The sequence below is a fragment of the Pseudocercospora fijiensis genome, assembly GCF_000340215.1.
Source record: "Pseudocercospora fijiensis CIRAD86 unplaced genomic scaffold MYCFIscaffold_7, whole genome shotgun sequence".
NCBI classification, from domain to species: Eukaryota; Fungi; Ascomycota; class Dothideomycetes; order Mycosphaerellales; family Mycosphaerellaceae; genus Pseudocercospora; species Pseudocercospora fijiensis.
Window position 1 is genome coordinate 2,573,114 of NW_006921538.1, and position 24,147 is coordinate 2,597,260.

At 48.8% G+C, this 24,147-nt stretch overlaps 8 protein-coding genes across 8 annotated transcripts; 5 read left to right on the top strand and 3 right to left on the bottom strand.

The window, feature by feature from the left end:
* Positions 1-235: 235 nt before the first annotated feature.
* MYCFIDRAFT_212034 (uncharacterized protein) lies at positions 236-1,211 on the top strand. The gene has a single exon (XM_007931114.1). The coding sequence runs from the start codon at positions 322-324 to the stop codon at positions 1,123-1,125; it is 804 nt and encodes a 267-aa protein (XP_007929305.1). The 5' UTR covers positions 236-321; the 3' UTR covers positions 1,126-1,211.
* An 80-nt stretch (positions 1,212-1,291) lies between these two features.
* Positions 1,292-2,064, bottom strand: MYCFIDRAFT_177289 (uncharacterized protein; the record flags this gene model as incomplete). The annotated part of the gene is made up of 5 exons (XM_007931115.1): positions 1,292-1,395; positions 1,435-1,704; positions 1,740-1,782; positions 1,820-1,999; positions 2,032-2,064. 5 exons carry the CDS (start codon positions 2,062-2,064, stop codon positions 1,292-1,294), a joined length of 630 nt encoding a protein of 209 aa, XP_007929306.1.
* A 270-nt stretch (positions 2,065-2,334) lies between these two features.
* MYCFIDRAFT_17761 (uncharacterized protein) lies at positions 2,335-2,965 on the top strand (the record flags this gene model as incomplete). The annotated part of the gene is made up of 2 exons (XM_007930551.1): positions 2,335-2,365; positions 2,424-2,965. Coding segments are annotated over 2 exons (573 nt in total), but the record flags the coding sequence as incomplete, so codon positions are not given.
* On the bottom strand, positions 2,899-6,026 carry MYCFIDRAFT_156097 (uncharacterized protein). Its single transcript, XM_007931116.1, has one exon. The coding sequence runs from the start codon at positions 5,875-5,877 to the stop codon at positions 3,487-3,489; it is 2,391 nt and encodes a 796-aa protein (XP_007929307.1). The 5' UTR covers positions 5,878-6,026; the 3' UTR covers positions 2,899-3,486.
* Positions 6,027-6,679: 653 nt separating this feature from the next.
* On the top strand, positions 6,680-8,841 carry MYCFIDRAFT_31142 (uncharacterized protein; the record flags this gene model as incomplete). The annotated part of the gene is made up of 2 exons (XM_007930577.1): positions 6,680-7,673; positions 7,727-8,841. The coding sequence occupies 2 exons, from the start codon at positions 6,680-6,682 to the stop codon at positions 8,839-8,841; spliced, it is 2,109 nt and encodes a 702-aa protein (XP_007928768.1).
* Positions 8,842-9,021: 180 nt separating this feature from the next.
* MYCFIDRAFT_78084 (uncharacterized protein) lies at positions 9,022-9,589 on the bottom strand (the record flags this gene model as incomplete). Its single annotated transcript, XM_007930743.1, has 2 exons — positions 9,022-9,332; positions 9,385-9,589. 2 exons carry the CDS (start codon positions 9,587-9,589, stop codon positions 9,022-9,024), a joined length of 516 nt encoding a protein of 171 aa, XP_007928934.1.
* Positions 9,590-9,884: 295 nt separating this feature from the next.
* On the top strand, positions 9,885-12,130 carry MYCFIDRAFT_166675 (uncharacterized protein). The gene has a single exon (XM_007931117.1). It carries the CDS (start codon positions 10,015-10,017, stop codon positions 11,788-11,790), a length of 1,776 nt encoding a protein of 591 aa, XP_007929308.1. The 5' UTR covers positions 9,885-10,014; the 3' UTR covers positions 11,791-12,130.
* Positions 12,131-12,949: 819 nt separating this feature from the next.
* MYCFIDRAFT_166678 (uncharacterized protein) lies at positions 12,950-16,030 on the top strand. Its single transcript, XM_007931118.1, has 2 exons — positions 12,950-14,797; positions 14,951-16,030. The coding sequence occupies exons 1-2, from the start codon at positions 13,513-13,515 to the stop codon at positions 15,571-15,573; spliced, it is 1,908 nt and encodes a 635-aa protein (XP_007929309.1). The 5' UTR covers positions 12,950-13,512; the 3' UTR covers positions 15,574-16,030.
* The last annotated feature ends 8,117 nt before the right edge of the window (positions 16,031-24,147 follow it).

Consider the following 24,147-nt stretch of genomic DNA (forward strand, 5'->3'; position numbering starts at 1 on the left):
AAAAGTGGAGTTCGCATTCGCATTCAAGGCGCCGACTTCCGACCTCCAGCGGGTGAACTCCTGACGCAGGTACCGCACGCGCGGACAGCGATTGCGATGCCTGAGCATTCTTGGTCCGATCCTTTGACCGTGCGGCCGAGTGATGTACATCTGCTGTGCCACAAAGGAATGGGATAAGTATATAGTTAAGGTCGTCTCCTTCAGCTCTTGAGTTTTCGAAACATAACTTTACCACAGCAGAACAACAGAAGCAGCAACGAAACACCAAGAGCAAACTCACATACATTCAAAGGAAGACTCCCGACAAGCAAAATATCAAAGATGCCCTCTCAACAACCGCAAACCAAAACCATCGCCTTCTTCGGCGCAACAGGCGGTTGCGCAGGTCACTGCCTCTACCTCTCTCTCAACGCTGGTTACACATGTCGAGCCCTAGCCCGAACACCCAGCAAACTAACCAACTCTCTTAAATCCATGGGAATCTCCTCCGAAACTCTAGACAAACACCTCACCATAATTCCCGGAAATGCCAAAAACATCGAAGACGTCCAGAAAGCACTATCCACAGATTCCGGAGAAATCGTAGACGTAATCATCTCCGGCGTAGGCGGAGCACCACACCTCCAATGGAGCCTCTGGAAACCCGTCGTCCTAGACGATCCCAAAACTTGTCAAGACGCCGGACGCACTGTCCTTCAAGCCTGCCACCAACTCACAACAACCACCAACACCAAGAAACCCTTATACGTCAACATCTCCACAACAGGCATATCCCGCCATTCCAGCCATCCAGAAGACGTACCCTGGGGTTACCGATGGTTTTACCACTATGTCCTCCAAGATCCTCATGAAGATAAACGTGTTTTGGAACAAATCTTACGAGACGAGATGGAGAAGAAGGATGAGAGCGAGAGGGGAATTGCTGGGTATGTGAATGTTAAACCTACGCTGCTGTTTGATGGGGAGAGTCGTGGGATAAACAAGATTCGGGAGGGGAGAGATGATAGGCCGGTTCTTGGGTATGTGATGAATAGGAAGGATGTCGGGGTTTGGATGTTCGAGCGGACTATTAGGGAGGATTTGAGGGGGGAGTTCGTGGGGAGGAGTGTTACTTTGGCTTATTGAGGGTAAGATATTGTGTGGGTGTGGGTTCGATGCGTTAGGGCGTTATTCAGATATGTGGATTTCAAATTACAATTGATGAGACTCTGTGTGACAGTGATCTTACGCGATCACTTCCGAGTGTCCGAAGCCTGTAAGGCCTCACAGCCAAGTGGGTGTCGAATGGCTGTCACAAACGTTCGAAGACCACAGGCTCTCTTACGATTTTCGATCTGTTCTGTGATAGTAATGCTTTGAGTATTTCTAGCCCAGCTTCGCCAATGTACTCAGCTCCTCATATTTAAAAGCGTTCTCCCTTATGAACATTTCCACCAACCTTGACGTCAGCCATACAATTTTCACGAACCTGGTCTGACATCTTGGACATTTGGCGGCTCAAATTCTGGGACGCTGGCTCATCTGTCCACCCATCATCCACTTTTCCCTTCGCAAGCCTCTGCCAGGCCCCAAAGTCAGTTTCAAGTGGCCGCCAGTTATTCTTGACGCTTTGCATTGGCCCAGCAATTACCACGCCGATGAGATGATTTAAAGCATAAAGAAGCAGAGCAATTCGAACAGAGTCGGTTCTTTTATCGTTGTCTACTTTGTCAAGTGGCCCGACGAGGCCTCGAGTCGACAGGCCATATCAACTCCTCGTTCTTTAACAATACCAGTTTCCAACTTTCCGGAGGAACGGTTATGGTATGGATATATGAACCAACGAGCCGCTAAAAGACTCCTTCCCTGAGGTCGTCATATGTAGACCGGTGGCGGTGAGATGGTTTTTCCATCTGTAGATCGTTTTCACGCGATGCTGGTCTGCTGCTTTTCTGTCGCATTGGTGACGCGTGTACTCGGTCGACTGCCATGCCGGACGTGAGCCTACATGATCGAGGCGCTCTTAGCACCGACTGAAGCTGATCCTTAAACAGCCTTATCGTGAGCTAGGCTCGGCATTGGCATTGTCGGCGCTGTTAAGGACCCCGGTCTATCGTGTCTAGACCATGGAGGCAGCATATGTTGACAGCTGTTTCTTCACTTGTTTCATGTTTTGTTTGTCGGTGTTCATGTGAAAGTGGTTTGGCTACCCCCCTGTTCAAGCTCCAGCTTCGACCATCTGACGTCGACCTCCACTGCCACCTCTTCTCTTCCCAAGAGCACTACCACTCTGCCTCACGACCAATTGCCTGCGCATTCCCCTCAAAGGTCACCAACATGCCAGCGAAGGGCCAGGGACCGTTCGCGACGTTCCTCATCGTAGGACGTATGTTCTACACCCACGCCGTTTAAAATCCTTATCGCACGCTAACATCTGGTTTCAGCAACATGCTTCTTCCTGGGCATGCTTCTCGCGCAGTTCCCCTACGACTACAATGTCCTCTGGACGACGCCTCCCGTTCTCGAAGCCGGCGTCAATCCACGCGATGTCTACTTTGCGCTCCAAGAAACCCACCTGAAATTCATCCACGCCAGCCCACCTCTCATCTCAAGAATCCTCCACATCGTTATCGGAGTCGGAATTCTCGGGTTCATGCTCAAGCTTTTCAAGCCTTCTGAAGCGAATATGCTGTTTGACGGCGCGAGCTTGGTTCTCTACATGGTTGGCATCACCGTCTATATCGCGAATATTGTCAAAGGCCTAAGGACCGTTACGATGGGAGCCTATGGTACGAAAGAACTGGGCAAGGATGATACACTTGTTGATAAGGCTTTGGAAGGAACTGATGGGCAGTATATTGGGCGCGAAGATACCCTTAGGGTGCTGTCTGCGAGCAATACCATTCTGGCGCTTGTGCTGGTTGGTGTATTGATTCTGCAGGCAGGACAGTGGTATGCGGAAAGGAAAGAGGCAGAGGAAATCGAGGCTATCAACAAGCGAGATGAGGAGAAGAAGGGCAAGGCCGGTGGTAAGGAGGGCAAGAAAAAGCAGTAAATGCACTGAGAGGATGCACTGGGCACTGCGCGCCTCTCCTGCATACCTCGCCTATACGCCTTACACCTATACGAAAGCAACATTGGAAATCCATCAAGAACGTCACGTGAAACTTCCACCTTGATGTGGGTTTGACCAAACGCCAGGACTATACACTGAACCTACCGCCACTATACATACAAACCGCTCATCCTCGGGGATTCTGAAAAGCACCGCAAGACATCGGCATGACAAGCTTGTCTTGGTTAGAAGGTAGTGCCAGCGCGAAGTATGGCGGCAAAGAATGTCTCCTAGATCTTCTATCCGTCACCAAATCCAGCATACAACCCTGAACAACACCCCAGGAGATATCAACTCGGTCAGCTTTGACCTCGGTACCATGCCAGATGCCATGACCTCTGATCTCAGCCAGCTTCATATCCATGGTTCATTTCGAAAGCGGGTTAGATTTCTCAGACTTCATCTGGCCCTCTATTCCAAGTCTTCACTGGACTGCCCGAACTGATCCTCCAAGTCCTACCCTGCACATACTCCCCACTTTTGAGAGCGGTGTGGACTCCAAACATGACTTTTCCACCGAATCTTCTCGTTTTCGCCAACGTAACAAAAGGCTCTTGATTCTTTTCTCCGCTCTTCTGATCTACACAAACCATTTGACATCGTCTACAGCCTCCGAGAAAATCGAATTGCGTTTCGCCAGTATCATCTCCAATCGTCATTCTAACCCAGTCATCCTCTGCCCACGGACGTTCTTGTCCGGGTGGCGATAGTGGATTCTCTGCAACAATGATGTTGGCACGAAATGCAGCGTGGTGGGCTGCTTTTCCGCCTTTGGCTTTAATCGTTTCGTTCAGACGATTGAGGGAGGATCGCGAGATCGTGAGGATGGGCGATTCGTTGCTGAGTAGAATGGGTCTTGGAGAAGATCCTCTGTCGTTTGGTAAATGAGCTTTACTGTGCCGGACAGACGGCGACGACTGCGACGCGGCTGGAAATCTGGCAAGAGTGCACGGCACACCCAGAGCTGACGTGAAAAATTCTGTGATCGCTGACGAGGTGTACATTCGTGCTTTGATCTTGTCACCGCAAACGGATGCATCGCATAATCTTTCACTTAAATCTGGTGTGGTGAATTGTCTCGGATCTTTCGAGAGGGGAATCGTAATATGCTCTACGCTGCCGATCAGACGTACGCGCATAACGCCAGCCTTGAAGTCGAGATGAGGTCGAAGGAGAGCCATGCGCGGATATGCCTTTTGGCTGAGCGCTGCGCCAGTGCCCTTTTTGACAATGCACCATTCGCGATCCCAGGCCAGGCCCTCCGTACGAACATCCCAAGGCTCCCCATAAGGTACTTGCCAACCAGCACACGACTTGATAGGGTAGACCGTCAAGCTCTCAACATAGAATCTGGGACCAAGTTTCTCGATCGGCAGTGTCTGATGGGACAATGCGGATGTTGGGGCCGGGTCAATGTTGTCCACAAAGAATTGTGTGATAAAATCGAGAAACCTTGCCACATCACTCATCGTGCTTATGGCTCCTAAGCTTACTCTGATCACGCCCGTTGGTTTGCCATTCATGATGTCGTTCTCGCTCCCGCATCTGAAGCCAGCCGAGAAGTTTTCTCGCATCTGCCAGGGCGAAAGATCGAGCGCATTAGCGATGCCCCCAGGATTGCAGAGACCACCGGTCCGAAGGTGAATATTCTTGATAGATGTCAGTTTCTCGACTTCAGCATTGCTGACCCATCGACCTTGACTATCCATAAGGTTGAATGCTACAATTGGACCTTGCGTTGACCAATCGTCGTACGAAAGTCGATGGTCGGTGTAAATTTTGCATACACGCCTGCCATTCATGTGCACGAGCGATGACAGACCCTCATATAAGCGCGTAGTCAGCCGAGCTGTATGACAAGCTATGCGTTCGATGGAGCGGAACAGTTCAGCATGAGTCTTGATTGCTGCCCCGAGTGCCGCTATGCTGTGGACCGGCAGGGTGCCATCTTCGAGCTGTTCGTGAATGGAACCACACTTCATAACGTGCCATTCTTCTTTGACACAGGCAACCAGGTCTACTGTGCCACCTCCGAAATACCGCCTTCGCTCAAACAAGTGCGCGCACTTCTTCTTCACTATCAGTGCTCCTAGGTCCGGGAAGCCGAAGATCTTGGCAAAACTAAGAACTGTAAAGTCTGGCGCAGATTCGACATCGTCCAGACGGAGTGGCGCGGTGGCGGCATAAGCTGCAGCATCACAAAGCGTGAAGCAATTCTTGATTGAAGCCTTTGCAGTCCAACTCGTTGGCAATCTTCGACCGTTCATATTGGATTGCGCAGGATATGCGAAGAGAGAGCGAGACGGTCCGGCCTCGGGGGGTTCTTCTAGCCATTTCTCAACAACGTCGTCAGACTCAAAGCACCGATGAGCCTTCGCAGCCTCTCTGACGCCAACCAGACTGGTGTGCGAGTCAGCGTGGTAGCCATACCAGAAGCCGTTCTCGTGCTCGCGAAAGGCCTCCAATACTAGCTTGATTGCTGCGGTGGTATTTGCAGTAAAAACCAGATCAAAATCATTTGGATCAGCCGAAAAGAAATTCAACGCTTCCATGCGGATGCTTTCAATGTCTTGCGTAGATCGCTGGCTAGATGGCGATGCCGAATGAGGATTCCCGTACAGGCTACTCATCATCTCGGCATGGAATCGGTCCATGAGCTTCTTGCTGTACAAAGTGGCGCCTGCATGGTCCAGGTACAGGCTGTCCTCCAGCATCGGATATTCTGTCATCCGCATGTGCTCAATATAGTCGTTGTATGCTTCATGATTGAAGGCGGATGACATCTTGAAAGAGGCCTGCTGATAAGCTCAGAAAGAGCAGCTGTGACCTTCTTTCACCCAAACTCTTCCCACCAGGACTTGTGGGAATACTTCCGGTCCAGAAGCAGCATTGATGATATTGAGGAGAGGGATGAACAGATGAAGCTGGAGGTGGAAGGCCAGTGTCTCGGGAAGAAGCGAAGAGTTGTGGTCCGTTTGGCAGCAAAGATGGGCAAGAATGGGGTCGAGGACAAAGGCGAAGTCCGAAGCCAAGAAGTGATGAGTAAGCAGGCGGCTGTAGCCGATTGGCGAGATGGATCGCACGCTACTGTAGCTGGAGATCCCTGTTCATTCACTCGGTCCTCCATTCGGACCATTCCACAGTCTCTCCTTCTTTTCAACCTCAGGTCTCGCTTCTGATGACACCTGCCGGCAGACTAACCTTTTAACATTAGCCTTTAGTACCTGGCTTGCAAGGGTTGAACTTACACCGATATCATACATATTGGGAATCTTGCCTGGCCTGGACAAGGATGAATGCACAGGATGTCCCGGCTAAAGTGCAACTGCAAGAACAATCCGCGTTCCAGAATCCAGATGCAGCGCCCGGATGGCCCAAATGAAGGCGTTACTTTGAGACGCTCCGCACGGGAGCAGCGGCACATGCAATAGATGTGTAGTTGCAGTGATGCTATCACTGGACTTCTCGGAGGGCATTCACCGTTCAGGCGAGAGAGGCATTAGACACGTCTATAAGATCGCTCGTGACCCTAAGCATTAGCTTTTCATCCGCTAGGCTACCAATACCATTGTAACCTACTCAAAAATGCTTCGCTGTCTGGCAGTGGTGCTGTTGTTCCTACTACGCAACACCCTGTGCTCTCCGACCGGAATCCGGGATACTTCGGACTGCAGCAATACGAGGAGCTCTTTGACACTTTTGTATCAAAATAACCTAAATGCATCTGACGACATTAACCATCGAGGAGCCATACTCTTGGATCCATTGAATATCAGCCACGGTGCTTCTGCGTGCTCTGAGCTTGGAGAATCTCTCATCACAAAACAACAGCTGCAGAACTACAGCCATGATTACTACCATCTTCTGGCCTACACGGACAGCTTGAAACCTGAGAAGCGGTATCTCATACAAGATGGCATTGTGCAGCGTGGGGGCAGAGGCGTCGAACTACAATTCTCGACTGCAACTTCGAAGGACGGGACTTTACCAGTTCTCTGCACTCAAACATCTCTGCAAAATGGTCCAGATGCCAATGCCTCGACCAATGGACAGATTGCTTTACTTTCAGGCGGTAACAAGTACATCGGCTTTCGAAACCAAAAGTCTTTCCGCTTCCAAGGCATCCCGTACGCAGACAAGCCAGAGCGGTTCCAGTACTCGACTATGTATAGTGGAAAGGGACAGACAATAATGGCCACATCATACGGCTCAGACTGCACGCAGGGCTCTCATCCCTGGAGTGGCGAAGATTGCCTGACCCTGAACATACAAACGCCATACATCCCGAGAGAAGGGTCAAAAGCAGGACTGAGACCCGTGCTCTTTTCGATTCACGGAGGCGGATTTGTGGGCGGCAGCGCGAACGGGACTGACGGTCAAGATGGCGGCAATTTCGCATCCAGAGAGGATATCGTCAGCGTGGAAATCAACTATCGTGTGTCGGCTATTGGCTTTCTGGCGATTCCTGGCACTGATATCAAAGGAAATTTTGGAATTGGTGATCAAATAACGGCGCTACGATGGGTTCGTGATAACATCGCGCAATTTGGCGGTGATCCAAATAAAGTTACCATCATCGGTAAGTCTATGAACATTCGATATTGTCGCACCAATAATGACGTCTACTTTCAGGCGAGTCGGCTGGAGCAGGCTCTGTGCGCACGTTGCTCGGATCACCTGTGGTCATCAGGGAGAAGTTGATTGCTGGTGCTGTTGCACAATCGAATCTTGGCGGAGGCGTCACTCTGGGCCTAGATGGCAACTATGGGACGACATACAGCTCCTACTACACAGTGAACCAATCGTGGACCATAGCCGGCCCACAACTTTTGGCAGAGACTGGTTGCAACCAAACTAGCCTTCAAGCTCAGATCTCGTGCCTGAAGCTTGTACCAGCCTCCAAATTGGTCACGCTGCAGACGGCTCGATATGTCGTTCAAGACGGCACAATCGTCAACACCGAGCAACTTATTGTAAGCCGCAACAATGGCTCCACGGCTCAAGTGCCGGTCATATTTGGCGTCACTCGAGATGACGGTGCCTCGATTCACCCTACATGTTTCTACCCCAATTCGACTATCACTTCTATCTCAGACGGCATCCAGCAGTCACTTGGCATAAGCGCACAATACGCCCAAGCCATCATCGACAGCGGCCTCTTCCCTAGATATGATACCGGCAACCTCACACTGGACGCTTTCAACATCTCGCAGCGAGTAGCAACAGACACCAGCTTCCGTTGCATAGATGAAGCCACAGTGTATGCTGCTTCGAAGTCGCAGGCATTTCCGAAAACATATTACTACGAGATGGAGCGGACATACCGAGGCTACGATCCAAACAATCTCGGTGAGCTCTCTCAGGGCACCATTTCTGCTCAGTATCCATATGGCGACCCCAACTCACCCTACTTCCGACTCCATGCTTCAGATCTTGGCTTCACTTATGGCAATCAGAATCCGCTTCGTGACAACGCAGATCTCCTTGCGAGCCAGCTGATTTCGGGCTACTTTGCTCAATTTGTGAAGACAGGCGATCCCAATCCAGACTTGGACTATCTCAGACTGAGAGGCTACCACGACCAGCTGAAGTCTGTGCAGGAAAGCGGTGCTTGGCTGCCGGTCGAAAACGAGACAGGGCCTGCCAAAGGGCTCGACTATCCTTCTCGGACCATGACCTTTCCAGATATGGAGCAGTGCAAGTTCTTGAATTATTCGCTTTCGTACTATCTGGAAGGTGGATCTTGAGTAGACCTCTTATCTCTTCTGCAAATGGGGGAAAAAGTCATAAGTCGTCGCTTCATACATGAATTGCTTTCGTGTGATTTCCCAACGACATTCAGACCACGTTCATCAATTGCGCAATCAGTAAAATGCTCGTAAGTAAGCCTGCGGCCTTCGCCAGACACGACGTGAAGCTATGGTAACCTAGCGGTCGGCAAGTGCTGCACATTGATCAGCGAATCCAAAGACAACACGGGGGAAAAGATGATGTATATCACTGACATTATCCGGTCTTTTGCTCTGTTCGGGAGACAAAGATTTCATCTGCGTGTCATTGGTCACACGCGTGCTTTCAGCAATGTCGACGTATCTCCCATCTTCGCCAAGGGTGATGATCTGAAAGCACTCCAGATCGCAAGTCGTTCCGTCGTGTCGGAAAAAATGGACGATGTGTCGATTAGAGCTCATGTTGCCTTTGGCGAGGAAATGCGTCACTTCGATCTCGGCATCAACCACTGAATAAACACGATCAGCGTCTTCTTAGTAACGTAAGGATGTGTCACGTACTGCGATTCCGAGAATGGAGGACGTATGGGATCAGCTCGTGAAATCTGTACGTCGTATCGTGGATCTGCCACGCGATGTTCTTCGAGCAGTATTTGGCCAAAGTCTGCTCGATGATTCGTGGACTTGGTTCTCCAACCAGAATGTCCCTCATCGATTCCACAATGCGCTCCTCACTCATGCGGTTCTCGTCTTTGTCGTCCTCCATTTCGTCCGCAGCTGCTAATAAGATCCATCTCTCGGAGGAAGAAACATGGTGTGACATGAGTTTAAAATGGAACGGCAAACGATCAGATCTCGTAATAATAAAGGAGCCGCGAGTTTCCCTCTCTCAGCTCTGCCGGAGGTCACCCATTATGCTTTGCCGGGAATCCTGGTCAGAAGCAGGCTTACAAGGCTTGCTCCCACCTCTTCTGATTCATCATGGCGCCTTGGCTTCCACTTCTGATCAACCTACCACTTCTCTTTGCCAAAACAATAACCCCCAGCAAAACTCCGTCCAGCAGAAACTCGGAATACATCCGTACTCGGAACCTTGCCGTCACAGACTCATCGAGCTGATGAAGACATCCCATATTCGCTCATCAAACACGGTGGCAACTCAGGAGACCAACCAGTGTGTAATTGAACAGCATGCGGTTGATTGATATAGAGACACTGGAGCTACAAGACTTCGAAATCCCACCACCACCCTACGCCATCCTCTCCCACCGCTGGACCAATGACGAGATCTCCTTCCAATCCTTCAGCACGCCCGGCAAAAGACACGGCCCCGGCTTCAACAAAATCCGCGACTTCTGCGCCTTCCTCAAACTATACCCCCATCTCACCGAACGCGTCGAATGGAACCAAAGCACCAAAACCAGAGAAAAGATCAACGTCCGCTGGGCATGGGTCGACACCTGCTGCATCGACAGACGCAACTCCGCCGAACTCTCCGAAACAATCAACTCCATGTGGTCCTACTACCGCGACGCGAAATTCTGCATCGCATACCTCCCCGACGTCCACGCAGTCGAGACTTCCGAAGCAGAAACCTTCGAGGCGTCGTTCATCGCCTCCGAATGGTTCCGTCGCGGCTGGACCCTCCAAGAACTGCTGGCCCCGGCGGAAGTCTGGTTTTGCGATTCCTCGTGGAAACTCATCGGGTCCAAACGTCTCGTCTCGCTCTGGATGGCGCGAGATTTCCTTCAAATCCTCTCCAAAGCCTCGGGGATTCCGGTCTACTACCTCGACGACCCGACGCGCCAAAAACACCAAATGGCGTCCGTGGCGCAGAAGATGAGTTGGGCGAGTCGGCGGAAAACAACGAGATTGGAAGATGAAGCGTATTGTTTACTGGGACTTTTCAATATCACGATGCCGTTGGTCTATGGAGAAGGACAGAATGCGTTTCGAAGGCTTCAACGGGAAATTCTACGGCATTCGAACGACGAGTCGATTTTTGCGTGGCGGCCTGCGGAAGATGATACGAGCGATAGTAGTGGGATTTTGGCTGCGTCCCCGAAATTTTTCGCGCAGGCGCAACATACGCATCGATGTAATCTGATCCCGCGCCAGCCGTATCGGGTGACGAACAAAGGGATTAAAATGCAAGCGCCGTTGATCAAAGTTTCGAAGGATTTGTATTTGTTGCAGATAAACTGTGTGGAGATCCCGGGAGTGGATGGGGCGGTGGGGGATGCGCAGTATCGTTCGGGGATTGTGCATGGGGCGCATGGGTGTATGGTTCCGTTGAAGAAGGATGCGAATGGGGTTTTTTTGAGGGCGAATATTGATCGAGAAGAGGATGAAGGGGAAGATGAGGATGAAGGAGAAGAGGCGAAGGAAGTGTTGTTGGATGAGAATTCTTTGATTCGCGAATCTACGATTTATATCCATCCGCATACACCTCCGGCCATACGTACGGATCCGGATTTCATCGCGAGTCGAGTCAATGTGGTGGCGCACGATTGTTTGTCTTCGCAGCCTTTGGCGGTGGTTTGGTATGACAAGGGCAGCTCTATGAGTCAAGAAGGAATCTTTGAATCGAACCATGATTGTGTGGAGCATGAAGGACGGCAGGATTCTCTGGTATCTGAAGATTCCTCTGGTCCGTGTCTCCCGCGAGGTCTAGTCTTGCCACGTGCACCCACGAGTACGAATTCTGAGATGACGACTGGGTTTTTGAGGAAGAGAATGTCCTGTCGATCTTCGACGTCCTCTGCTGGGATTCCGTCTGCGGCGAGAAGGACCATACAGCAAGGGCATCTGGGACGGCCTTCCCGATCTGTGGATGAGAATGATAGTAGGCCCTCAAGGAGCAACGAGGCGAGCAACTTGACTTCGACAGCAGCTGAGGCGGGTGGTGAGATGACTCCTGACAGCGCTACTGGGCTCGCGATGTCCTTGTCGAATCTTAGCACATAAAATACGAACCTCGTTCCACGCGGTCGTCATTCAAGTCCAGTCTTCCACTCAAACTCCGAGAGCCGTGGCAAGCGGCGATGTTGGAAAAAGGGTTCGACGATCACCAGCCTGGTCCTTGCAAAGGCACGCGACATGGCGAACACTGCCTCTGCGCAGATTTCTGCTTGGTTGTTGGGGATAAGCAGTAGTGTTGAGAGAAGTGCTAAGGGTGTTCGTGTTCATGTGAGGGAAAAGCTAGCGAATGCCAGGGCGTGGGAGTGCGTGTTTCAGCTATTATTCAGTATGCTGCATTAGGCAACGAGAATTCGTAGTGAGGCGCCGAACAGTGGTTCACTTGGCCAGATGAAGCTTGACGTGCTCCTCAGCTGCATGATCGGCGTATAGAGTGAACTCTGTGAACGTCACTCGGCGTCCAGTGGTCGGTCCGGTGAAGGTAACGTGCTGTCGGTACTACAGTCTACAGCATTGCTTTGAAGATTTCGATGTGATTCGGCAAGATCTTGCACAACCACTCATCAATTATGCGGCATGGGTGGCAGCACGTGGGGGTGAGGTGAGGTGAGGTGAGGTGAGATTGCAGGTGTTTGCCCAGAGGTGATGCCGGTGAAAGAACAGGTTTGGGAGTGCAAAGAAGCCGAAGCTTCGTCATTCTGCGCGCGGGGCGGGATTCATCCTGGCCAGGCTTGGCATCGCTGTGGACTTGCGAGTCGTAGTAGCCACGGCGAGTGCGCCAAGCGAGTTGAGCTCGTGCCACAGGCTGTGGGTGACGTATGACGTATGTCTGTAGGCTCTGTCGGGACTCGGGACGCCAGCACACAACCAGGCGCAGGGAAAGGAGAACGATGACCGATGACCCGTCTTGCGATGTCAGTGGCCGTGTCACCGTGTGTCGAGGAGGTGGGTTTTTATTTTTCCGACCCGACGCGGCGGACAGATTCCACTGCGCTATTGCCGATCGTGGCGGTAGTGGTGGTGCCATCTTCCGCCGTCGCTTGGCGATATCATCGTGTAGTGGGCGAGAGCACTACTGCGCCTCAGCAGGCCGACGACTCTCTGGCCCAACAGCCTCAGCCAGAGTGCGGCTGTGATTAGCTGAGCGCAGTCTTGAAGACCCTCCCATCCACCGCTGCCACTGCCACAACAGCAGCCGCTGGCTCTGCCTCTGGCTCTGGCTCTGCCTCTGGCTCTGTGCCTGCGGCGTCAGGACTGACGACATCCTCCTCGCCGCAGAAGACTCATTGACACATCCCGTCGCAAAGGACTGTCGGGAGCTACTTCGGCGTTGGGAGGCTCTAGATCCAGAGTGCCCATCGCCAGTGCGACTCGACGACGGGCCAGACAGGTCGACAAGGAACGGCTGGGGTAGATGCTCACTCGCTTTTGCATACATCCCGGAGAACGGCATCGTGGGAAGCACTGCTCAAGCGCTGTGAAGGACTTGGTGCCAGCATATTCTACTACGAGGTGCGTCGTCCCGTATAGAGTCCTTGATCGACGGCAACATCCTGTTCTCCAAATCATGCACCGACGGCACCCCTGCGCATTGCTTGCCGCGTAGACCTCAACTCAGCTGCAGCAAGACACACGCTGCCTGCTGCCTGCCATCTGGCTCGTGTCGCACGTTGATGAACACTGAGGGCATGTTGCGGAGAACGGGAACGAGCACTGATCGCGCGCATAGATCTTCCGACCCGTAGAATAATATGACGTGCTGAGCCACACATGGCAGCAACAACGCGCGCGACTACTCCATCAACCTTCGCTGCTCTCGACGGAGCCCCACGTACACCGACATCCATATTGCCCGGCGCCGGCGGACCCAATACCACTTCCGCCACCGCCGTCGAAAACCCGAGTCTCTTGCGCCCGCACGCGAAAGCAGTAGTCGACCGCGCGACAGCGAGTCTCTCGCCCAACTCAGACAAGGCGCACTCATCGCCCCGATCCACGCCATTGCCGCTCACGGGTGCAGCGGCGATGGCAGAGTTGAAACGCAGGAAACAGCAGCAGCACCACCAGAACAACCACGCAGGATCGCGCCAGACCACTCCGAACCCGCAGGTGCAGGCGATGCAGACGCTGTTGGGCACTGGTGGAATGAGCAGGCCCGAGGATGCGCCGGCGCCAAACAAAATGAGTGAGCCATTTCGAAAGATGGCAGAAAAGATCAATGTGCCCGAGAACCACGCGCATATGGATTCGGAGCAAGAAGTCAGTCCCGTCAGCCTGGGTAGTTTTGGATCCACCCTGGAAGGCGCAGGCGCAGGCGCAGGCGGCAACAACGCGATGACCGCCACATCAAACGACCAAACTCATGCCCCAGGCGCGTTTGTGGCTGAGCCGGCGCAGATGACTGAAGGGGACTACCAACACAACAACGGAACTCACCTCGCCGTTCAGGACCAGGACAAGCAGATGTCTCTGTCATATCCTGGGCCACCACCACAATCTGAGCAAGATCAAGATGGAGCAGGTCCTTCACGCAGCATGACCTTGCCAGGCTTCGGCCAAGCCAGCCCCAAATCGCCTGCAGGTCCTAACAAGAGACACAAGTGTCCATACTGCGCCACCGACTTTACCAGACACCACAATCTGAAGAGCCATTTACTGACGCACAGTCAAGAAAAGCCATATGTCTGCCAAACGTGTCAGGCACGCTTCCGGCGCTTACACGACCTGAAGCGCCACACCAAGCTTCATACTGGAGAGCGACCGCACACGTGCGACAAGTGTGGCAGGCGATTTGCACGTGGCGACGCGCTTGCGAGACACAACAAAGGTCCCGGTGGCTGTGCGGGCCGGAGGGCAAGCTTCGGTGGCGACGATGAGTTTGGGGATGGGGGAGAAGGCATGGATGGCGTCGAATATCAAGACGACGACGAAGGCACTGATGAACACGGCCGACGCATCGGCGAGCCGAATCGAAAACGCCAGCAGCTCGAAACTCCGCAGGATCCCAACCGGGCCGTGTACCGACAGCACTCGAGCACATATCCGCCTACACCGCGTCAGCTACAGCAGCAGCAGCAGCAGCAGCAGCAGCAGCAGCAGCAAGGATGCAGCATGCGTCCACCGCAGGTAGTTCCCGCAGGCGCAGGCAGTGTCACGTCGCCTCGTGACATAACCGCACAACAAGGAGCTTACTACGGGCAAGGTCAAGTTTTCGGAGAACCGACTATGTTGACCTCTTCCCCAAAGCCGCTGTCGCCTGGACAGCCTCAAGATCAGCATCGCTTGAGCGTCGGCGATGGTTCTGTTCAGCTCGGGCGCAATCGCTCGACCAGTTTGACTACGCAATTCCAGCAACAACATTTTGGACGGGGCTCGGGAGCTCGGACGCCACCACAGGCCAATGCTCAATTCCAGCAAGGTGCGCCACACATCAACTTGCCACCCATAGGCTCGACAAGCCAGCCACAGGCTCGTGGCGGCATGCAAGCTGCTGCTCCTGCTGCGATGTCCGGTGGTGCAGCGCCTAACGTGGCTGCCCTCCCGCAGTCGTTCAACGCATCTGCTCAGCACGGCTCAAACCCCGGTAGCCTGTCGAGTCATGGCAGGTCGTCAGGAAGCAGTATGCGCGACTTGGCTGGACAGGAGCCTAATGATCTCTGGGGCTACGTGCGGCAGCTCGAGCAGAAATTCGGTAGGATGCAAGACGAGTACGAGCTACGCATTTCGCGGCTGCAGGAGGAGTTGATCACGCTTAGGGGGCAGGTGAACAACCTCAACGGCAACACCGGAAGCTACAGCAGCGACATGGGAAGGCAAGGGCCTTACCCGTGACTACAAGGTCGCAAGACCACCGACATTAATGTACATTACCCATTAGCGTACCGGACGCCACAGGCCATCGCTCAAGCAACGTTGACGGAGCAGGCCCGGACGGCTTGATACGCGGAAACCGATATACCCCATGCTGTTTTGACATCGAAAGGACATGACTGGCGTTACTGTCTGCAAGCGAGTCGAAGGTATTGATGTTTGTTTGCGGCGGCTGTACGACTACTGCGGGAAGCACGGCGAGGAGTAGAGGCGATGAGGGTGGAGGAGGGTATTTTGCTTGCTCACGTTGCATTTGTGATTTTGGATTCCCCCTCGTTCGCTTTTGAGTCAATCGCTGTATTTAGAGGAAAGAGAGCACAGATTGGCGAATCTGCGAGACCACGCTCTCAACAATGAATGGCACGAATTGATAGACGGCATCGTACGAGTGCGGAATGTGATGATGATGATGATGATGATGATGATGATGATGTTCCCTTGGTATTGTCTGCCGCATGACAAAGCGTAGTTTCTTTGAAGCTCATAGGCTGGTTCGGCTTCGACGACCGATGCTACGGGGAAGAGAAGACTTTCGCCCTGTGATGCCTACTCCTCGTGACCGTGACAATATTACTCGTGTGGCTCAGCATGTCATGTCAACGCCGACGACGAGGCTGAGCGTGGAAACGGCAGATGGCGATGGCGATGGCGATGGCGCTCTCGGCAATCTGCAGGGGCCCCAGACGCTAAAGAATGGTTCGATCTTTTATTATTGATTTGCCTTGATTGTTTCAAAAAGCGCCATTACTACTACAGTAGGCTTTCATCCTTCGTGGGTATCTACAACTAACCCTTGCAACAACAAGGCACCCTGCAATATAATAATTAAATGAAGGCATATAAGCGAGGCAATCTAATCTAATTAAGCGTCTATTTAATAACTATATACCCTGCTATTATATTACGTAAAGATACTAAAATCTCTATAGTAAGGACTAGACAAGCCGTTTAGCTTAACAAACCGAGATAACAACCCTTAATATTTAGTATCTAGTATGCTATCTATTGCGCTATATAACCCTTACTATTCGACGATAGAACGAGCCCGTAATCGCCTTAATTTCCGCCTTAGTTATAGTATCCTAATAGTCCTATATTATCTCTCGATGCCTCTCGTCGCTTAAGGGATATCTATACTAGGTATTAAGCTAATACTTTATAAAAGCCTAGACATTCTTAATTAGATTAAGATTAGGCGAGTTTAGCGGCTATATATCTAGATAATAGTCGATATTGCTAGTAGCAAAAGCGTTACAAGTGCGCTATACTTTATAGATTAAGGCACTATTAAGGATAAGTAGTAGACGCTAGGTTAGTTGCTAGATAATAGCGAGTAGATAAATAGGTAAATTAAAGTCGTCGCTTTCTAAGAGGTCTTCTTCTACCCTCTCTATAGCGATCTTTATAGCGACTTCTTCGTAAAAGCGGACAATCTCTAGCATTATATACTTAGTAAAGGTATAAGAACTAATCTTACCCTAAGTACAATTAAAGAAGATTATCTAGCTCTTCTACTTGCTAGTAATAAGTCCGAAGTAATACTATATCTTAATCCGCCGGAAGCGAGGTCTAAGGCAGTCTAGATCGTGTGCCTTACTAACAAGACGCGTAATAAACGTACGAGTTAATCTACCCCTTCCGAAGGCAATACTATTAAAGAAGACTATTATTCTGCTAGTATCTAGCTATACTAGCGACTATATACTAAACTAAGGCCTTAGATTAAGTATATCTACGTCTAGTAATAGCACCTTTCTTATAACGCGTCTATAGTATCTAAGCTCGTTTAAACGGCGCCTAACCGTAGAAACTAAACACTTAAGACCTAGTTCTTCCTTAATCTTAGTATAGCTAGCTTTACGGCCTTCTACTAAGCCTATAACGAAGTCGATAATACGATTAGTAATAGGTGTACTAAACTAACGTAGGCCCTATATAAAGCGTTAAAGGGTTAGTGTTTCCGGCTCGTTCGTAACGCGCTAAACCGTCGAATACGGCTTATTAAGGAAGGCTAATATTTTCGATAGATACTAACCGAGGAAACGATAAAGGAACTTAATAGCGTAGTATATAAAGGTAGGTATAATGCGATAGCGTTAACGGCCGTATTCGAGAGCCTCGCGAGTGTTCTATAGTAGTCGTTTACCTAGTAGTATCGAGGGCTCTTTAGTTAATAGTTGCTAAACCTATAGTAGGCGTCTTCTACCGACGATTTAAGTAGATTAAGAAGATTAAGCCGGAGTCTAGTAAGGAGGCACTTCCTTAATAGGCTCTATTATAGCGCAGTAGTTAATAACTTAATAGTCTATCTATAGTAGCTTCTATACGCTTTTTACAACCTCTACGTACCCTTAGTCGCGTCTATAATTACTATAGTAAGGACGCGGAAGTCGCGTTTCCTCCCCTATTTCGCAGTTCTCGTACCTAGCGGCTAACTAGCTAACTTAATTACCTCTACTAGGTCTCTAACCTCTTCGTTATACTATTCTTCTATCTATTTTATAAGGAACTAAGGTCTCGACAGAGGCCTATATCCTATATAGTATAATGCCCTTAGTAGGTAGGGCTCTATAGAAGAGGTATAAGAGGAGTAAATAAATAGGTATATAGATACGACGTAGCAGTTAGATTTCTCTATATAACAATACCTAAAGAACTCGAAAAGGAAGAGGGTAAATAAAGAGTTTTCTCGGTACGCTAAGCCCTACGAATCGGATACGAGGCGCTATCGAGAAGGTTACGAATTAGGGTTCCCTAATAGTATCCCCCCCTCCCCTAGTAGCCTATCCTAGGCTATATAGAAAACGAGGTTAGTATGTAAATAGAGGGTTAGAAGGGCTAGGTTCGGGGTGTTTACGTAGCCGTCTCGTTACTCTTCCGCCGCCTAGGTAAGGCTAAGCGTCTAGCGTAAGGCTACGTACAACCTATACGAATTTCTCGTACCGAGACACTAGGTAAGCGATACGTATTATTACCCGCGTAGGTAGTTCTAGGCTCGTTGCGGTAGGTATTCGTAAGTCCTACTATAAGAAGGGTATATTAGCAGGTAGATAGGGTAGTAGTAGGTATAAGTAGTATTCGATAAGGACCTAGGAGGAGAGGGAGGAAGGCAGGCAAGTTGGCCTACTACTAAGCGCCAAGCCCTGCCTAAGGCATCGAGACCCTAGCTTTACTCGAGCCCGGTCACATGCCAATTACGTATAACCTCTTTGGTCCTAACATACGCTTCCCTTCTAAAGGCCGCGCCCTCGTAGCCGGTCTTTGTTCTAATATCAATCTCGGTTGCCGCTAACTTAGCAGGTCTAATAAGCCGCTTAGTCCGCGCTAAATTGAACGCACAACTACCGATTATATAACTATATTAAACCTCACCTCTAAACAATACAATGTACAACTCTAACTGCGCTATCTCTATATATAATAAACTATAAAGTGATATATATCTACAAGAATTGAAGGCCTTCGACTAATTATAATACGAGCGCGTCTTCCCTACTATAATAGGTAGACGTACGAGGTATTGCAGTACTGCCTCCGTTCTAAGTAATATCGTATCGAGTTCTTTGCGTCTACTCTTAAAAGACCTAGCAATGTCCGCTTCCGAGGGTTTATCCGTTTCCGAGGGTTATTGTTCTTGTCATTCGTAGTTTCGCTAGCCCTAATTAGCTAGGTTTAGCAGCCTTCAAGTGTTAATCTTATCTTATCTTTTCAAAAAACACAGCTCGTCTAGTTTCTATAGGTAAAGGCTATTATAAGTGCAGTAGTGGAGGTTCGCCTCGCTTAAAGGGTTAGATAGATCGAGGAGTAACCTATTATCCGCAAGATCGACCCTAGCTAGCTTAGCTCTATAGTTTTGCCCTTAGTTAGTTAGTCTATTAGTCTACTTAATCTTTAAGCGGCTTAAAGCTTTAACTTAGCCTTAAAGTTTTAATTAACCTTTAACAGGCTTAAAGCATTAATCAAAGTTTTAATTAAAGGTGCCTTAGGCTCGTAGTATAGGTAAGGTTGTGTCTATAGGCGTAGCGACAATAGCAAGTAATGTTAACAATAGCAGCGCTAGTCGTCTTAGCGCTAACTTTACCTTCTTCTACTAACAACAACTCGGCAACACCGTTACTAATATAGCGGTATCCTTCCTTTCTCAAATAGCAACACACTCCGTAACACTATTACTAATATAGCCGCGCCGGCCGCGCCGTCCTCGCCGATTGCCTAAGCCGCGAGGCTTCGACAGAATAAGGGAATAAGAGGGGGCTCTAAGAGAAGGGTCTTATAGGGTACGCTAGTGAGGTACGCTAGTAAAGAGGTAGATTCTATAGTAGTATAGTCTTATTGTCCTTTATTGCTAACAATTGCTTGCTTCTAATTAGTTAGCTAATAGTACCCCGGGGGTAGCATTATTCCTAGGCGACATTATAGGCCTTTAGCCTTCTTCTTATTCTTTACACTAGTCTAATACTTATCTAACAACTCAGTTATATCCTCGAAGGAACCTTTAGCTTCCTACGAGTCCTATTTAGGTAGATAGCCTTGCTATCTTAGCAGGTACTCCTTCTTGCCTTGCCTAGTCTAGTGCTACAAGATACGTTCTATAGACTATAGCTCTTTACTATCCGCTAGTATGTCTTCGTGTTCTATAGGGGCTTTATCCCCTTCGCGTAGGTAGTACGGCTTAAGGAGGGATACATAGAAGGTATTATAGATAGTATAATAAGGTGGAAGCTACAACTAATAGGCCTATATGCCCTTAGCCTCTCGAATACGGAATAGGCCAATATATCTTAGTGCGAGCTTAGGCCTTGTTTTGCTATTAGGTAATAGGTGTTTGCGGATGCGGAGGTTCTTTGTACTAAGCATAACTATATCGCCTTGCTTAAAGGTTATTAGTATATAGTGCTTATCGTAGTAGGTCTTTTAGTACTCTTAAGCCTTTATTAACTTCTCGGCTATCTTAGTATAGATTTCCCGCATCTTCTAAACCCTCTTAATAGCCGCTAGTGTTTCGGGTACTTAACGCGCTTCCCTTTCCTTACGCTCGGCCTCGAGCGATAGTAGGTCTTGTAGTATAGCAGCATTCTAGCCTATTATAGCTATATAGGGCGAGACCTTAGTTAATGAATATACACTGTTATTGTATACGAATTCTGTAGGCTATAGGAGGTTGACCTAATCCTCGGGGTTCTTATTGATATAGCTGCGTAGGTACTACTATAGGGTAGCATTCTGCCTCTCTGTTTAACCGTTAGTCTATAGATAGAAGGCTGTTAATAGTCGATGCTTTAGTCTTAGCTGCAAGCAAATCTCGCTCTAATAGTGAGATGTTAGTATCGATCTACGATCGGATACGATCCCCTTAGGGGTTCCCTAATAGGTATAGAAGATGCTAGTCTATAGCGCCTCTGCTATATTAATAGCAGTCCAATCCTTACGCGCCGGGATGTATCGAGCGCCTTTAGTAAATCGATCTACTATAACAAGGATAGCATTATATACATCCTTGCTGCCCCTACGCTTAGTAGGAGGAAGGCCTATAATAAAGTCTATTATAAGCTTAGCAAACGGCTTCCTAGGAACAGGAAGTAAAGACAACTCGCTAAATAGTAAGTGCTTTAGTGCTTTGACTCGCTAGTATACTATATAGGTCTGTATATACTCCTTTATATGCCGCTTACTATTTAGCTAGTAGTATATGCGCGATAGTAACTCGTACGACCTCTCTGTGCTATAGTAACTAGCGAGCTCACTATTATAGTGCCTCTTTAAAAGCTCTTGTCTAATCGATTGTTTAGCGGGGATATAGTATCTACCCTTAAACTTTAAGTAACCTTTATCGTCGATCGACCAATTGTTGTTACTCTTGCTAGATCGAGTCGTTCGCCTACTTACAAGCTTATTAATACGTTCGATAGCAAAGGCGTCCCTCTACTAAGCCCGTAACAGCTCATCTATAAACGATTAACTATCCCTATTCGCAAGGTCATTTAATAGCACCCTCGCTATTAAACGAGGTACGCATTATATACATTTAATAGTACTAGCAGCCGGAACTACTATAACCTCTTCTATAGTACTGTCGCTATATAGACTATTACTATAAATAGCAATGTCCTCAATCGAGTTATTATAGCTCGAGCGATCTATGTCCTTTCTTTTAACGTATACTAGAAGAACGACAACTCCGCTATAGTATTTGTTGCCGCCGCGGGGTCCGGAAGTCCGCTTATCCTACGCTTGCTTATTAATAATACGGGCTATAGCAATCTTATGCTGCAGGGTTGGAAACAAAGAATTGATGTACTAAGTCTCGCTGTCGTAATTAGGTCGCCTCGATAGGCTATCGGTAGGGTTACTTACGCCTAGCCGGTATAACATATTAAAATCAAACCTAGCGAGGTAGACGGCCTATCTAGCCTGTCGACCTATAACCCTAGTAACCTTAGTAATGCTACGGAGGTTGTTATAGTCTATATAGACCTGTATTGTATATTAAGCCCTATCGAGGTAGTGCCTCTAGTGCTTAAAGGCCTCGACAATAGCTAGGAGCTCTTGCTCGTAGGTCTCGTAGCGACGCTTAGCATCAATTATCTTCCTCGAGAAGAAGGCAATTAGGTACTAGTGATTATTATTAGCCTATTGTAACATAATAGCTAATATAGCAAACTGTAAAGCGTTAGTCTTAATACGGATCTGCTTGCTTAGTACAAAATAGTGCAACAAGGGGACTTTAGTAAAGCGCTTCTTTAAACCGTTAAAAGCGGCTTATGCTCTGTTAGTCTATTTAAACTCTCTAGTTAGGTTAGCCTTAGTTTTAGTAAGCTTAGTTAGGGGTATTATATGCCGTAAATAGCCCTTAATAAAGCGACGATAGAAATTAGCGAAGCCGAGGAACGACTATAGTTCCTTAATTGACGTAGGAATAGGCTATTTAGTAATAGTTTTAATCCGATTAGGATCAGCCTTAACACCCTTAGTTAATACGAGGAAGCTAAGGAAGGATACCTCCTTAGTAGCAAAGGTGCATTTAGAAGGCTTGTAATACAGTCTATAGGCTCGCAGGCGATCGAGTACCTTGCGGACTATAGCCTAGTGCTCCGCGATATCGGGTAAGTATATATAAACTAGGATGTTATCTAGGTAAACTACACAGAGGTAATCTAATAGGCCTAATAGGGCCCGATTAATATAGGACTAGAATGTAGCAGGGGCATTAGCTAGCCTAAATAGCATAACTAAGTACTCGAAATAGCTATAGCGAGTACGGAAGGCTATTTTCTATTCGTTACCCTTACGAATGCGGATACGATAGTACGTATCCTTAATGTCTAGTGTAGTATAGTAGTAAGCCCTAGAAAGGCGATCGAGGGTTTTATTAATAAGAGGGAGTAGACAGCGATCTTTAATAGTAACAGCATTAAGCCTACGATAATCGACATAGAGGCGTAGGCTACTATCCTTCTTTAGCACGAAGAGGATAGGTACACTAGCAGGGCTATTACTATATCGGATGCGACTATTAGCTAGGTTTTCCTCTAGGTACTTACGTAGTATAGCAAGCTCTCGTTCACTAAGGTTGTAGAGGGGACTAAAAGGAACCTCCTTGCCCTCTATAATATTAATCTTATAATCCGTCTCCTTAAATATAGGCAAGGTCGATGCTAGGTAGTGTTTAAACATATTAATATAGGTCTCCCGGATAGTCTCTAGTATACGAGCAAGCTGATCAGGGTTAATGCTATTAGGGGGCACAGGTTTATCGTTATTACTACCGAGTAGGTCGGCAGTTGGATTAGCTAAGGCGGGTGTTAAGTTGCTAATAAACAGGACCCTAATATCGTTAGGGCACTCGCTAACATTAATATACTTAATGTCCTCTTTCCTAGCGATGCCAAATCGCTACTGTTAGCTGCCTAGGTCTATAGCTATAGTATAGTACTTGAGAATAGGGTTGCTAATAACAATATTAGATAGGAGGTTGTCTATGTCTACTGCGTAGGCAGTAAAGTCTAGAATGCGCTCGTTGCCGAGGTTATCTCTTAGTACTATATAGATATAGTAGGCTCTATAGGTCAAGTGCCGAGCGTTATTAAACTAAGCAAGGGTTGGCAGGTTAGTCCTAGGCAATTGTCGGAGGTCTAATTGCTTAGCTAGGCGATAGTTGATAAGGGCACTAACTGAATTTCCCGGGTCTAGTATAACCTTAGCTCTATAATTGTTGCTACGCGAGTCCGATACGAGATAGGTACGTATAATAGCTAGCACAATGTCGATAGTCTTACGCCGCACAAGGCTAATAGTTAGTGCGGCGCTTACTCTTTTTTCGAAGGTTGGCCTATAGGGGTAGCGTTAGCCGCTAAGAGGTGCTTTCGGTATTTAGCGGAAGTACGGTCAATTCGGGCCTAGTCCTTAGGTTTGTCGCATTAGCCTAGTAAATAGCTAGTACTGTTATAATTGAAGCACTTTAATCCGGTTAGAACACTGCCGTAGCTATTGTTGTTAGTTAAGCGGTTAGCGTTATAGGGATACGAGCCCCTTCTA

Bases quoted from the DNA above. Each gene is read 5' to 3' on its own strand.
- MYCFIDRAFT_212034 (XM_007931114.1), top strand. From the start codon at position 322: ATGCCCTCTCAACAACCGCAAACCAAAACCATCGCCTTCTTCGGCGCA.
- MYCFIDRAFT_156097 (XM_007931116.1), bottom strand. From the start codon at position 5,877: ATGTCATCCGCCTTCAATCATGAAGCATACAACGACTATATTGAGCAC.
- MYCFIDRAFT_166675 (XM_007931117.1), top strand. From the start codon at position 10,015: ATGCGGTTGATTGATATAGAGACACTGGAGCTACAAGACTTCGAAATC.
- MYCFIDRAFT_166678 (XM_007931118.1), top strand. From the start codon at position 13,513: ATGGCAGCAACAACGCGCGCGACTACTCCATCAACCTTCGCTGCTCTC. The intron at 14,798-14,950 runs GTCAGCTACAGC...GGCAAGGTCAAG, and splicing joins CACATATCCGCCTACACCGC to TTTTCGGAGAACCGACTATG.